Raw genomic sequence first — 13,060 nt, 5'->3', positions numbered from 1 at the left:
CAATTTCCTGCAGAAAAAATATTTTATGTATTAAGTGTGTGTTTGTTTATTTCAATGGCATTAACAGAATTTTGAAGACAAGAGCATTGTGGTATGATAACACTAAATCAGTATTCGGTATATCTACTTCAGCAGGTCCTACATAAGTGCCCATAAGTAAACAAACATCACACTAATTTTCACAACCAGCCATCATAGTCATTGAAATATCGACATAACTGTTATACACATGCCACATTACACTGAATAAGTATTTTAGTATGTCTGATATACGATACTGAAAATAGGTAAAGTTATTTGGCTTCAAAGTAATGACTAGGCAATGAGGAATCAACAAAACATTTTGGAGAGTGGTAGTTTGTTCATTTATTTGACAATAAAGTTTTTATTGCTGCACAAAATAATATTTTTGATACAGGAGTTTCTGCTGTTGGTAATAGTCCTTAGTGAATACATTCAACACAGGATTCCTCTTCGAAGAAATGGGCTTCAGTTTCTCTGTGATGCTCTGACATCCTCACGCAGCTGCAGCATTATCTTGCATTAACAAGGGACAGGATTGTTTCAGCCACACACTGGAGTGAAAGGTAGCTTTGCATGCATTCATCGTCACTGACTGTGAAATAAAAAACAAAAATAAAAGTATGGACTTGTGTAGCAAGGAGTTTATTTGAGCTAAAAAAGCAGACAAAACATGTAAAAAAACAGATTCATAGAAAAAGATAGCATTTTCTTCTGATTTTGTTGCTGACTAAAACTAAGATTTATTTTATTTGTCCCTAGTTACACTTTTTGGTTTCTCATTAAGATTATGTTACTGTAACAAGTATCAGTTTTATTCTCTTAAGTTTAAATAAAGCTCTTTATTATAATTGTAGCTAACTAGCTTTTATCTAATCTCCTGTGATAGGAAGACGTAGACTACCTTGTGCCAATCTATTCATATTTGCATATATACTACAACAAACACATCCTTAACAAAGTATTTTGAATATTCAAATCTCTTGCCCTTACAACTCTTCTTTCTACTACCCTTTCAGCATCAATTCCAATATTCATTTCTTGTTAGCCTCTTTTCTTCTGGTAGTCATTTTTCAAAGGCTTCTCCTTTGCTGGCTCAAACTTGCACTTTACCTATACAATTAATTTTTAACTTCCTGCTGTCATACCTTTTTTAATTGCTATATTTCCTTGTCATTACAGTGAGTGCCACCTGATGGTGTTGAGAGCATGTGACATTGTAAGGAAAGTACATGGTGAGTCAAAAAGGACTTTATAACTTTGGAATGATACAGAAATGTATTGAGATAACTTACAGAATCAGTAGTGTGTCATTTTGTAGCAAACAACCACCTAAAATTTCACATAAAAATGTCAAGTGTAATTTTCGTTCAATGTGACTACCATTTGTGATGTGGCAACATCCCATTAGTAATCAATTTATTCCCACACTCATTGCAGCAACTTGGGCATAACTTGTGCAATGACAGTGTAGTTTAGATTTTTATGGTCGGCTAAATTATTTGGTAGGGGAGGAACATACACAGTCTTTAATGAAACCCCAGAGAAAAAAAATCCAATGGTGCCAAGTCTTGGGAATGACATGGCCATGTAATTGGCCCTTCATGGACAATCCACCAACCTGGGAAGCGATTATTGAGGAAGCCTTGAACTTCCATGAGGAAGTGTTGGTAATGAACCATCCCGTCTCTGTCATCTTCATTGATCTGTGGAACTAAAAAGTTTTCAAGGATATGCAGGTATACAATGCCAAAACATGCAGTGAACATCCCCACACCATTGAAGGTAGCCATTTTAAGTGTGCACTATTCTAACACTGCTGTTGGCGGAATGGGTTCTGGTACCCTAAGTGAATCAAACTTGAGGTGGTTTGCTGTACAAAATGACACATCTACCAATTCTGTAAATTATCTCAATAAATTTCTATATCATTTCAATGCTGTAAAGTCATTTTTCACTAACCCTGTATATAAGAGGTGCAGAAATGAATGGGAATCATTCTAACCATGACTCATGCCACACATAGGGAAATCCACTGACATAAGACACTTTGATAAAGAATAGATGTAGAGGTGGTCAGCACATGCATTAAGTTCACTTGTTACTCATGAACTTGGCAGCTGCTCAGGAGTGCGGATACGAATAACTTGTGGCTCAAGTGCAAGTGCCCACAAGCAAAGTTGGTTTTACGTGTAGCAAAAGGGAAATCAGTGAAGTGTGATAATGAATTGTCTGCAGTGACAATTGCACACGTCAAGATTTTCACTCTGCAGCGGAGTGTGCGCTGATATGCAACTTCCTGGCAGATTAAAACTGTGTGCCCGACCGAGACTCGAACTCGGTATCTTTGCCTTTCGCGGGCAAGTGCTCTACCATCTGAGCTACCGAAGCACGACTCGTGCCCGGTCTCACAGCTTTACTTCTGTCAGTATCTCATCTCCTACCTTCCAAACTTCCTGGAAGCATCCCCCAGGCTGTGGCTAAGCCATGTCTCCGCAGTATCCTTTCTTTCAGGAGTTCTGTAAAGTTTGGAAGGTAGGAGACGAGGTACTTGCAGAAGTAAAGCTGCGAGACCAGGCGTGAGTCGTGCTCCGGTAGCTCAGATGGTAGAGTACTTGCCCGCGAAAGGCAAAGATCCCGAGTTCAAGTCTCGGTCGGGCACACAGTTTTAATCTGCCAGGAAGTTTCAATTGCACGCATGGTTATCAAGTACATGTTTAATGAATTCATTACTTCTTCCTCATATTATTTTTGTTTTTGGGGCATTGGCTTGGGCAACTTGCTAGAAAACTTACATAACTAGTAGCTTGGAATTATTCCTGCTGGCACTATTATGGCCTATTCCAAGTTTACTCAGTAGAAATTATGTTCCAACTGCTAACTTTCAGAGAATGCTCTCCTTTGTCATCATAGCACTGTGACAAATGGCACTTGAATGTCAACAAGTATTATAAACTCTATGAACACAGTGGAAACTAACAGACTCACTGTGCCCGATGTCAGTCACTGTCTCTTGCCTCATTGCACTTTGTATGGACCTTCGTGGTTGTATGTGACAAGACAATGATGAGCTTAAAAGTCTGAGGGCTGAGATGATTGGATCTAAGAAGATTGTTATAGACTGACACCTAGTACTGAGCATCTCGGAAATGGCAAAGCTGGTCAGTAGTTCATGTGCTACCATCTTGTGCATCTGTGGAAACTGGCTGAAGTATGGTGAAATCTTTTTATTTTATTTTTATTTACACGTCAAGTTTCATAGGACCAACTTGAGGAGCAAATCTCCAAGGTCATGGAATGTGTCAGTACATGAAATTACTACATAAAGGTAATAACAGATAAAAATAAAGTGTTTATGAACCCGAAAAAAGTCAGTCCATAAGTTTAAGTAAACAAAATCAACAATACAACAAGAATCAGCATTAGCTTATTTTCTACAAGCCATGAACTTAGGTCATGAACTGCACTATTTGAAACAGAGCCAATATTGCACACAACATCTTTACTACCAAGCTATTATCATCAGCAAACAGAAATGTTTTAGAGTTACTCTTAATACGAGAGGGCATATCATTTGAAACAGGAGTGGCCCCAACATTGATCGCTGGGGCACCCCCCACTCAGACCCCACATCACAGCCACTCTCAGTGTTGTGAATAATGATCTTTTGCTGTCTGTTGCTAAAGTAAGAGGTGAACCAATTGTGATGTACTCCCCATATTCTATAATGCTCAACTTCTTGAGCAATATTTTGTGATCAACACATCAAATGTCTTACTTAAATCGATCCAATACCTCACAGAGAAAAGAGAATATAGCATTTTCGGCTGTTAAACGACTTATAAAGCTGAACTGTACATTTGATAGCAAATTGTGTGATATAAACTGATCAATTATCCTTACATACACAGTCTTTTCAATAACTTTAGCAATCACTGAAGGCATAGACAGAAGTCTAAAATTATCTACATTATCCCTTTTTTCCTTTTTGTAAAGTGGCTTTACTACTGAGTACTTTAATCATTCAGGAAACTGATCATTCCTAAAGGAAATATTACAAATGTGGTTAAATACAGGGCTAACATGTGCAGCACAGTACTAATATTCTGCTAGGCATCCCATCATAACCATCAGAGTTCTTAGTCTTCAGAGCTTTAATTATAGACTCAATTCCCCCCCCCCCCCCCCCCCCCCCCTCCCTGTCTGTATTCCAGACATCCATCTTGGAAAGGCATTTGCCAAGAAAGTTGTGTGATTCCCTGTAGAAACAAAATTATTATTTAATTCACCAGAAATGCTCGGAAAATGGCTGTTAAATACTGTAACTATATCTGATTTCAGGGTGTATACGGGGAATTTACTACGGCATAATGTCATATATGGCAGAAGACGATAACGTGCACTTGAAATTCAGCGAACAGTTGGAACTAGCCAATACTGCAGAATGAAACACTTAGTTTTAAATAAAATGACTGCCTCGGCGAAAAGATTAACAAAGCCAAATTTCTTTAGCAAACTTGCAAAAATAACTTCACTGTTCTGCAGGGCGATTAATGCTTGACTGCTACTAACTTGGAAATAAAATAAAATCGGAAAACTAAAATTTAAAATATATTTTTCACCTCCGTAATTATGTGAATGTATTTTAATTCACTTGATAGCGCCCGGCCACAAAAATCCATTTTGTTTTCATTTGACTTGGGAGCTGTACACGAATGCAAGCAGCGAAATCACGTAACGTAAAGACGGGTTACGTGGAGATTAAGCCCCTCCCTACAACTCTGTGCAAGCATGAATCTGGCAGCTAGGGCGCGCGAGAAAAATTTTTGTCGTTTGCATCTGGCTGCTTAGTGCTACTACGGATACAGCTAATAGCCAAACTTCAAGTAGCGGGAGAAGGTACTGCTTATACGCGAGTCAAATGCGCATGCGCAACAGACCGATGGCAATTGGTCAAACGAACATAATGTGAACAGTTGCGACGTCATGTTCATAGCAAACAGTTTATTGTTACGAAGAATTACAGTCTGCGCCCTACGGCCTTTTACATATTTTTAGTATCTGCAGACGCTTGTGCGTGCACGGTGTTTGTTGTCGTAAATTGCACATTTCCTTTGCAACTAAAGCTTTATTTTTTCCCCTCTGGTTTGTATTTTATTGCTGCAGTATCATTCTCCAGTAGCAGGATACAATAACATTCTTTGCTAGAGAATCAACTCTGCAGTCAAATTTACAAAAATGTAACTGAAAGTTAAAAAAATGAGAAATTCCCGGAATTCCGAAAAATTCCCGGGTTTTTCCCGGTTTTCTCCCGGATGAAAAAAATCCCGGGTTTTTCCCTGTTGTCCCGGGTCGTATACACCCTGGATTTATCAGTAAGAGAATTATTTTTACTGGGAACCGACGTTATATCGTCGACCTTGTGCTGCTGACCAGGCACTTTCTTCACAACTGGCAATATGTGGCCAACGGCAACAAAGAATCTGAATCTATTGTTTTAATATTATCCTGTGAATTAGGTATTCTATCTGCATACCTCATACTCTTTGCCTTCATAATAACATTTTTAAGCACCTTACAGTACTGTTTGTAATGGGCTACTGTAGCTTGATTGTGACTACTTCTAACAATTTGTTACAATTCCCACCTTTTTCTACATGCTTTTCTTATTCCACTAGTCATCCACCCTGGCTGCCTATTACTGCTAGAACCCCGTTTAAAATGTTCTAATGGAAAGCAACTCTCAAAGAGCATGAGAAATGTGTTAAGGAAAGAATTATATTTATCACCTATGTTATCAGCACTATAAACATCCTGCCACTCTTGTTCCTTGACAAGGTCTAAACAACTCTCTAATGCCATTGGGTTAGGTTTCCTACATAGTTTGTAATTATATGTGACATTTGTTTGAGTACAAAAGCCTTTTAGTGTTAAAATTTGTGCATCATGTCTGAAAGGCCATTCATCGTTTTACTAACAGACTGCCCATCTAGTAATGAGGAATAAAAATATTGTCTATGGCTGTGCTACCTTTCCCCTGCACCCTAATTGAAGAAAACACAGTCTGTATCATATCATATGAACTCAGGAGATCTACCAACATCCTTTTTCTTGCTCCATCATATACAAAATTTATATTGAAGTCACCAGATGTAAGGAATTTCTGGTACTTCCTACAAGGTGAATCAAGAACCCTCTTTAGCTTGAGCAGAAGTGCTCTGAAGTCCGAGCAGTCTAAGGCGCTGCAGTCATGGACTCTGCGGCTAGTCCCGGCAGAGGTTCGAGTCCTCCCTCAGGCATGGATGTGTGTGTTTGTCCTTAGGATAATTTAGGTTAAGTAGTGTGTAAGCTTAGGGACTGATGACCTTAGCAGTTAAGTCCCATAACATTTCACACTTTTTTTTTTTGCTCTGAAGTCAGAGTTAGGGGACCTATAAACAACAACAATTAGAAGTTTAGTTTCACTACATTCAACTGCCCCTGCACACCATTCAGATATCTGTTCAGTGCAGTGCCGTGATATGTCTATGGACTCAAATGGAATACTGTTTTTTTTATGTACATAGCCACTCCCCACCCCACAGAGAACTCCTTGAAAAACAGATGGCTAATCTGTATCCTGGCAGAGGAAGCCTCTGAACTGCCAAATTATTTACGTATTTAAGTTGTGCTCTGACATATCAATAATTTCAGAGTCAACATCTATAAGCAGTTCACTAACTTTATCTCTAATACCTCTAATATTTTGATGAAATACGCTGATTCCTTCTCTACTTGGAAACATGATGTCATCTGAAGGTGAGCCCGTAATGGAACTTCCTTTAAGCAGGTATATCTATCAGCTGACTTCAGTCTAAGAAAGGTGTAGCTCTAACTCCAACTATTACAGGAATTTTTCCATGAGTGATCTCACCACCACCTATTACACTGTAACCTATAAACATGGGCAGCACTACACTGTAACCTATAAGCTTTGGCAGCCTCCACTTCCCATAGCAATTGAGGTGCAGGCCGTGCCTAATGCAACCCGATCTACTCATAGACCCAACTGTCACCACTGAAATGTGACCCATGCCCTGTGCCATCAGCACCCTCCCCAGCCCCATGTTATTGCACCTAACAGCTACGTTAAGATGAGGCCGATCATGATGCTGAAACAGTTGCACGAAATGCACATTAGTGGCACCAGTTTGAGTAGCTATCTTTAACAGGTCACCAGCTACATCATATTCCTATCTCTATCAAGACTATTCCCTGTTCCACCCACTATCACAACCTTATCCTCCATAAAATTCCTGCATAACTACCCTATACTGCCAGTCACCTGAGCCAATTCACTAGGCTTCACAATGCTGGTGACCTGTTACTCATTCCCCAACATTTCCTGCAACTGCTGGCCAACACCTCAAATCTTGAGTAGGTAACAAGGTACTGGACCTCCATGCCTCTTCACAGAATATGGAGGATGGAGGCTTGCTCATTCTGTAAAACAGGATAGGCAGAAATCTGTGGCAGATCTGCTGACAACAGTGCACTGCTGGTGTAGGCACAAATGATTTGGAGCACATCATTAAGTGAATGTTGTTGCACATGGGGCTCTGCAGAAAGCTATCAATAGGTATTCCCTTGTTGATCCAGTGACATTGTCACTTATGTTTCCAGTGGGCATGAACTCATCAAGTTTGGGCTGTGGAACAAATTAAATATGAGTCCTGGTCAAATGAATCACATTTCTTGTTACACCAAGTTGATAGTTGTGCCCAGATATGCCATCATCCTGGCAAATGGTTGCTTTGAAACATGCACCATGACATGGAAGTAAGCCAGTGGCGAAACTATTCTGGTGCAGGCTACATTCACCAGGGCTTCTTTGGGACCTGTGATAATAATTGAAAGCACCATGACATGAACATTACTGCATACCAGCTGAATCTCTTCATGCTTAGTATCTTCCACAATAACATCATCATCTGCGAGCAGGATTACTGTCTGTGTCACAAGCCTAGAATCATATTACAACCGTTTCAGGAGCATGATAATGAAGACGTGCAGATGCCTTGGTCACTATACTTGCCTGAGCTGAACCTAATGGAACACATATGGGATATTATCAGCAGCCAAGTCAACACCCGCAAACCAGCCTCCTGTAATTTACGGGAACTGTGTGACATTTGCATAGAGATCTGATGCCACTTACCTCCAGAAACCGACTGTCTGTATTTTCAATAATTTTAGAAATTTTTTTTTGTAAGAGATTATCTGATTTCGTAAATACACATAAAATTTTCTCTCCCTCACAGCATGGTTTCAGGAAAAGGCTATTCAACTGAGAGTGCAATATTTGAATTTCTTAATGAAATCTATGCTCAACTGGATGCGAGTGAATTTGTGACAGGCATATGTCTTCATTTATCCGTAGCTTTTTTGACATCATTGACCATAATGCCCTAGATGCTTGACCAGTTAGGAATTAGAGGTATATCCAATGAGTGGCTCAGGACATACCTAGTGGCCACAAACAGGTAGATGAAGTGCAATATACCGACCATAACAAAATCAACTATTACTATTCAGGATAAGAAAATGTGAAATACGGGTCCCTCAAGAATCAGTATCAGGACCCATTCTGTTTCTCCTGTATGTCAATGATCTTATATACAATAAGTATTGCCAAACTACCCTCCAATTTAGAAATTATACAAGTTTCCTTATTAGTGTGAAAATAGAAGAAGAACTAAAAGACTCTGCTATCCAAACAATGAGCAGTGTAGAACAGTGGTTCAGCTATAACAAGCTAATTATAAACAAAGAAAAGACAGTAGCACTGAACTTCTACAATCTAAAAGGAAGGCACAGAACTAAGAAACAAGAGTTCTTGAAAGTGTTGACAGCACAAAATTTCTGGAACTCTGGCTCCAGAACAACACAAAATGGGCGGTTCTCATTGAATATCTGCAAAGAAAACTCAGCAAAATCTGCTACACGATAAGGATCTTAAAAAGTTGTTGCAGCAAAGCTAGCCTGTTAAATGGACACTACTCCTATGTGCATTCTGTAATTAAATATGGCATAATCTTCTGGGGCAATGCAATAACGAATTCTAAACTTTTGAGGATGCAAAAGAGAATATTAAGAATTATTGAAGAGGTAAACAATAGGAAATCATGCAGACCTATATTTAAAAAAATGTCAGTTCCTCCTCTTTTTATCTATGAAACAATATATTGATAGACACTTAGATATCTTATTAAAATTGGAGAGATACAATATAAAAGTCTGAACTTCATCTGAAACATGTCAGAACATCATTGTGCCAAAAAGGCACTCTCCAAATTGGGATAAAAATTTACAATAATATGCCTAACCATATTAAATCTGTAAGTAAACTCAGTAGTTTTATGGCTGAACTAAAGGCATATTTAATTGATCTTTGCTTTTACAGTATGATAAAGGACCTAGAAAACAAACAACAAAAATAAATATGCAATATGAATATTCTACTTTACATGTTGTCTCTAATGTTTGTTGTATACATGATTCTTTGCTAAATTACTTAAATATCTAGTCCTCAGGAATGCAATACAAAATTTATTTTATGTTGTAAAGACTTAAACATGTCCAATATCCATGTATATATTCTATACATTTAGAATTAGAAGGACTAAATAAATAAATACCAAGGACTCGTTGAATCTATGATGAGGAGAATTTTTGCTGCATTGCATCCCAAATGTGGGCCAACATGCTATTAAGCAAGTGGCTATAATGTTCTGGCTTATCACTGTAGACTTACTAGCTCCACAGATGATAGAGAGAAAAAATGTACAATGACAAAACACAAACTATTTACTGTGTTAAAGGAGATGATTTGGAGAGCACAAACTAAGAGAAAGAAATGAAATGAGAAGCTGCTTGGTAGAATTTTACACAGAGAACAATTTAATGATTATAAACACTTAGTTCAAGAATCATGAAAAAAGGTTGTATATATGGATGAGACCTGGAGACAACGAATTACCTCTGATTGTGTTGGCTTATTTTGCATATTTTCAATTCTTGATGTCATATGGAATGATCACATAGATCAGATTTTAGGTTTTTTTTTCATTCTAATTTAGGCATCCACACTGAATGTACATTTATACATTTGCATGCAGCAAATGTACTTGGATGTATAATCCAGTGGAACTTATTTATGAAGTTTGGAAGAATAAGTAATGTCTCAGAATCAAAACTGAATTAATATATTTTTATGATTTTTACCATCCAGACACCACAATATATGATCAATTTAGCAGGTGATATTAACCAGTATTTCAAAAGCACTGTATCAGGAAATTCTGCTGTGAAAAATGAACTGCCATGTTTAGCAACAATTAAAAATGTCAGTGTGTCTTGAAGATGTGCCATGGAAAATGAATTGCTATGTTTTGCCGTAGTTGATCTTCATATATCGACTGATACTGTACCAGTACTCGAAAAGTAAAGTAATGAAATTGTTGCTGCTTGTGCTTGCATTCTGGTACATGCATTGGTTGAATTCTATGAGGACTGATTGGAGCAGATAACAATCACCTTACAGTGTGTAGGACAACACTTTGAGCACATCCTGTATTTTACGTATTAACATAAGCATATGTCTTGCGTTGTACAAAATGCAACATATCGTAAGAATGAATAAAGTTACGTTCAAATGTAAGGTGCCATTGTTTTTCTTACATAATCCTCTATCTGCTTGATACATCACATGACCATTCCATTTAAAAATTATGAGTTGTGTCCAAGACGGGGCTTTCAAATTGGCCACCATGGTGATAAAATGGCATCACACATTTTCCCCCCTCTCTCATCTCATACTACTGGACTTTAAATTGTGTTTATCTACCTTCTTTGTTTTCGAAGGGTGGTTCCAGATCTATGGACTACCCTGTCGATTGCAAATGAAGATTCTCAACCTGTCAACATCATTTAACTTCTGTGCTGATTATGGGAGCAGAAAGCAGTAGTTAAGTTTTGGCAAGATTTGCATAAACAGTCAGCAAATATTTATACTCATTTGGTGAAATTTGGATGTCTCTAATAGCAATGATGAATACTTTGGATGTGCTTTATTTTTTCTCAGTCTCCATAGTTTGTCTGAGGAAATATACTAATTTTCAATTCACCATTCCAGTCTGCATTTAATAATGCATTCCAAAATAATGACAGAAGCATTAGTGGATGATAGTTTGTGGGTTCTGTTGGAAGTTTTCATTCTTGTGTACAGGCACAATGTGTCCAATCTGCAGTCTTTGCATACCAATATGAGTGAACCATATTGTAAGCAGCAGTGTAATCATGGTACACAATATATTGTCTAGCCCTGGTGCTAATGCCCTGTGGAGGTCCTTTACACAGAACACTTCATTTAAGGAATGATGTTGGTCACTGGCCATTTAGGCACCTTGCAGGTCCTGCTTTGCTGAAACAGGCATGTCAGATTGTAAAACTGCACTCAGAAGGTGCATTGGATCCCTTAAGATTATATCCAGCATATCATGCATTTAGCAGACATGATTGATCTTGTTGTGGACTGAAGTCTTTGTAATAGATTTGGTGAAATTATCACCAAGTATTTTTCTGCAGGCACTTTTCTTTCTTTTGAATAAATGCTTCACTATTCCTTCTATAGCACTGAATTGAAGATAATGTTCAATTGTAAGATGCTGCTTACAAGCCTTCAATGCTTCTCATCTTTGTACAATTGCAAATCACTTAACTGATGAATGTCTGCTATTGGAACAGGATGTGGTACAGCAAGAGATAGAAGTATTGACTAACTCTTCCATCATTTGAGGTAAATTAGCATAGTCTTTTTGAGCATTAGGAGTAGCTGTTCAGTTGCTCCATGACTGTCATTTTCTATGCTTTTTAGTTGACTTTTCTAGTGTTCTAATTGCAAACAGGAATGTATTTTTGTTGGAGCATATGGCATTTATTAATGTTGTCAAAATTGATAAGTGGGGCAAGCCAGTATAAGAGGCAGCCAAATGAAAATGAGACAGATGGATAAAAGTAAGTAAACTGTTTATTGTTTCAAAAGTAATCACCATAAATGTTAATACATTTATCCCACTGTGAGACAAGATGGCCAGTGCCTTCTTGCAGAAATATTTGTGTCTGCCTGTGGAACAATGATTGTAGCTGGACATGCACCTCTTTGTCCAAAGCAAATTGGTGGCCACAAATGTCTTCCTTCAGCAGTCCAAAAAGATGGAATTCACACGGGACTGTTTGGAGGTGTGTAGGGGCTTCCCAGCAAAACCTTTGACAGCACAGTTGAAATGACGTTGGTGACATGTGGGCAGGCATTATCCTGCAACAGAATGATGCTGTCTTTCAATATTCCTGGATGTTTGGTCTTTTGGCGTGCTTCAGTTTTTGAAATGTGTCCATGTACCGCTGTGCATTAATTGTGGTGCTATGTTCCAGAAAGTCAATGAGCAGTGGGCCCCTGCACTCAAAGTCAAAGGTCATTGTGACTTTCCCAAAGTTTGCAGGCCTGTTGTTTTGACTATGTGTAAAAATTTCATTGGGGAGCCCTTACACATACTCCATACAGTCTAGATCTCTCCCCATGTGATTTTCATTTTTTGGAGCCCTGATGAAAGACATTCACAGCCGTTGATTTGCTTCAGACAAAGAGGAGCACATCTGGGTACACTCATGGTTCCTTTGGCATACACAATTATTTTTCTGTAACGGAACTGACCTTGTTTGACAGTGGGATAAAAGTATTTACGGTTACAGTCATTACTTTTGGTGGCTCAAGTTTGTATGAATAATTGACCAAGCACTGTACCCAGCAGGACAGTCCATGATTATTTGAGATCTACATAATATACAATATCTGTAACAAAACTTCTAATGAAACTGATTACTTCACAGTAGGTATAAACAAAGTGTAGGGCTACACACAGGAAGATGCTATAGCAAACACATTTGGCTATCAAATGAGCACTGTGTGAAGCTGTCAATGACCTCTGTAGAAGAATCTTAT

The 13,060-nt window shown here is 38.2% G+C and overlaps 1 protein-coding gene across 1 annotated transcript in view; it reads right to left on the bottom strand.

Annotated features, from left to right (window-relative positions):
• Positions 1-365: 365 nt before the first annotated feature.
• The window catches only part of LOC126339307 (uncharacterized), a 103,704-nt gene continuing 91,009 nt past the window's right edge, over positions 366-13,060 (bottom strand). The window contains exon 6 of the mRNA XM_050001619.1: positions 366-616. Coding sequence (XP_049857576.1) covers positions 534-616 — 83 coding nt within the window. The 3' untranslated portion in view covers positions 366-533. The remainder of the gene's footprint in view (positions 617-13,060) is intronic.

The sequence above is a fragment of the Schistocerca gregaria genome, chromosome 1 (genome assembly GCF_023897955.1).
Source record: "Schistocerca gregaria isolate iqSchGreg1 chromosome 1, iqSchGreg1.2, whole genome shotgun sequence".
In the NCBI taxonomy this organism is placed as follows: Eukaryota; Metazoa; Arthropoda; class Insecta; order Orthoptera; family Acrididae; genus Schistocerca; species Schistocerca gregaria.
Note: the sequence above shows the minus strand (reverse complement) of the source record. Positions and strands in the feature narration are given on the sequence as shown.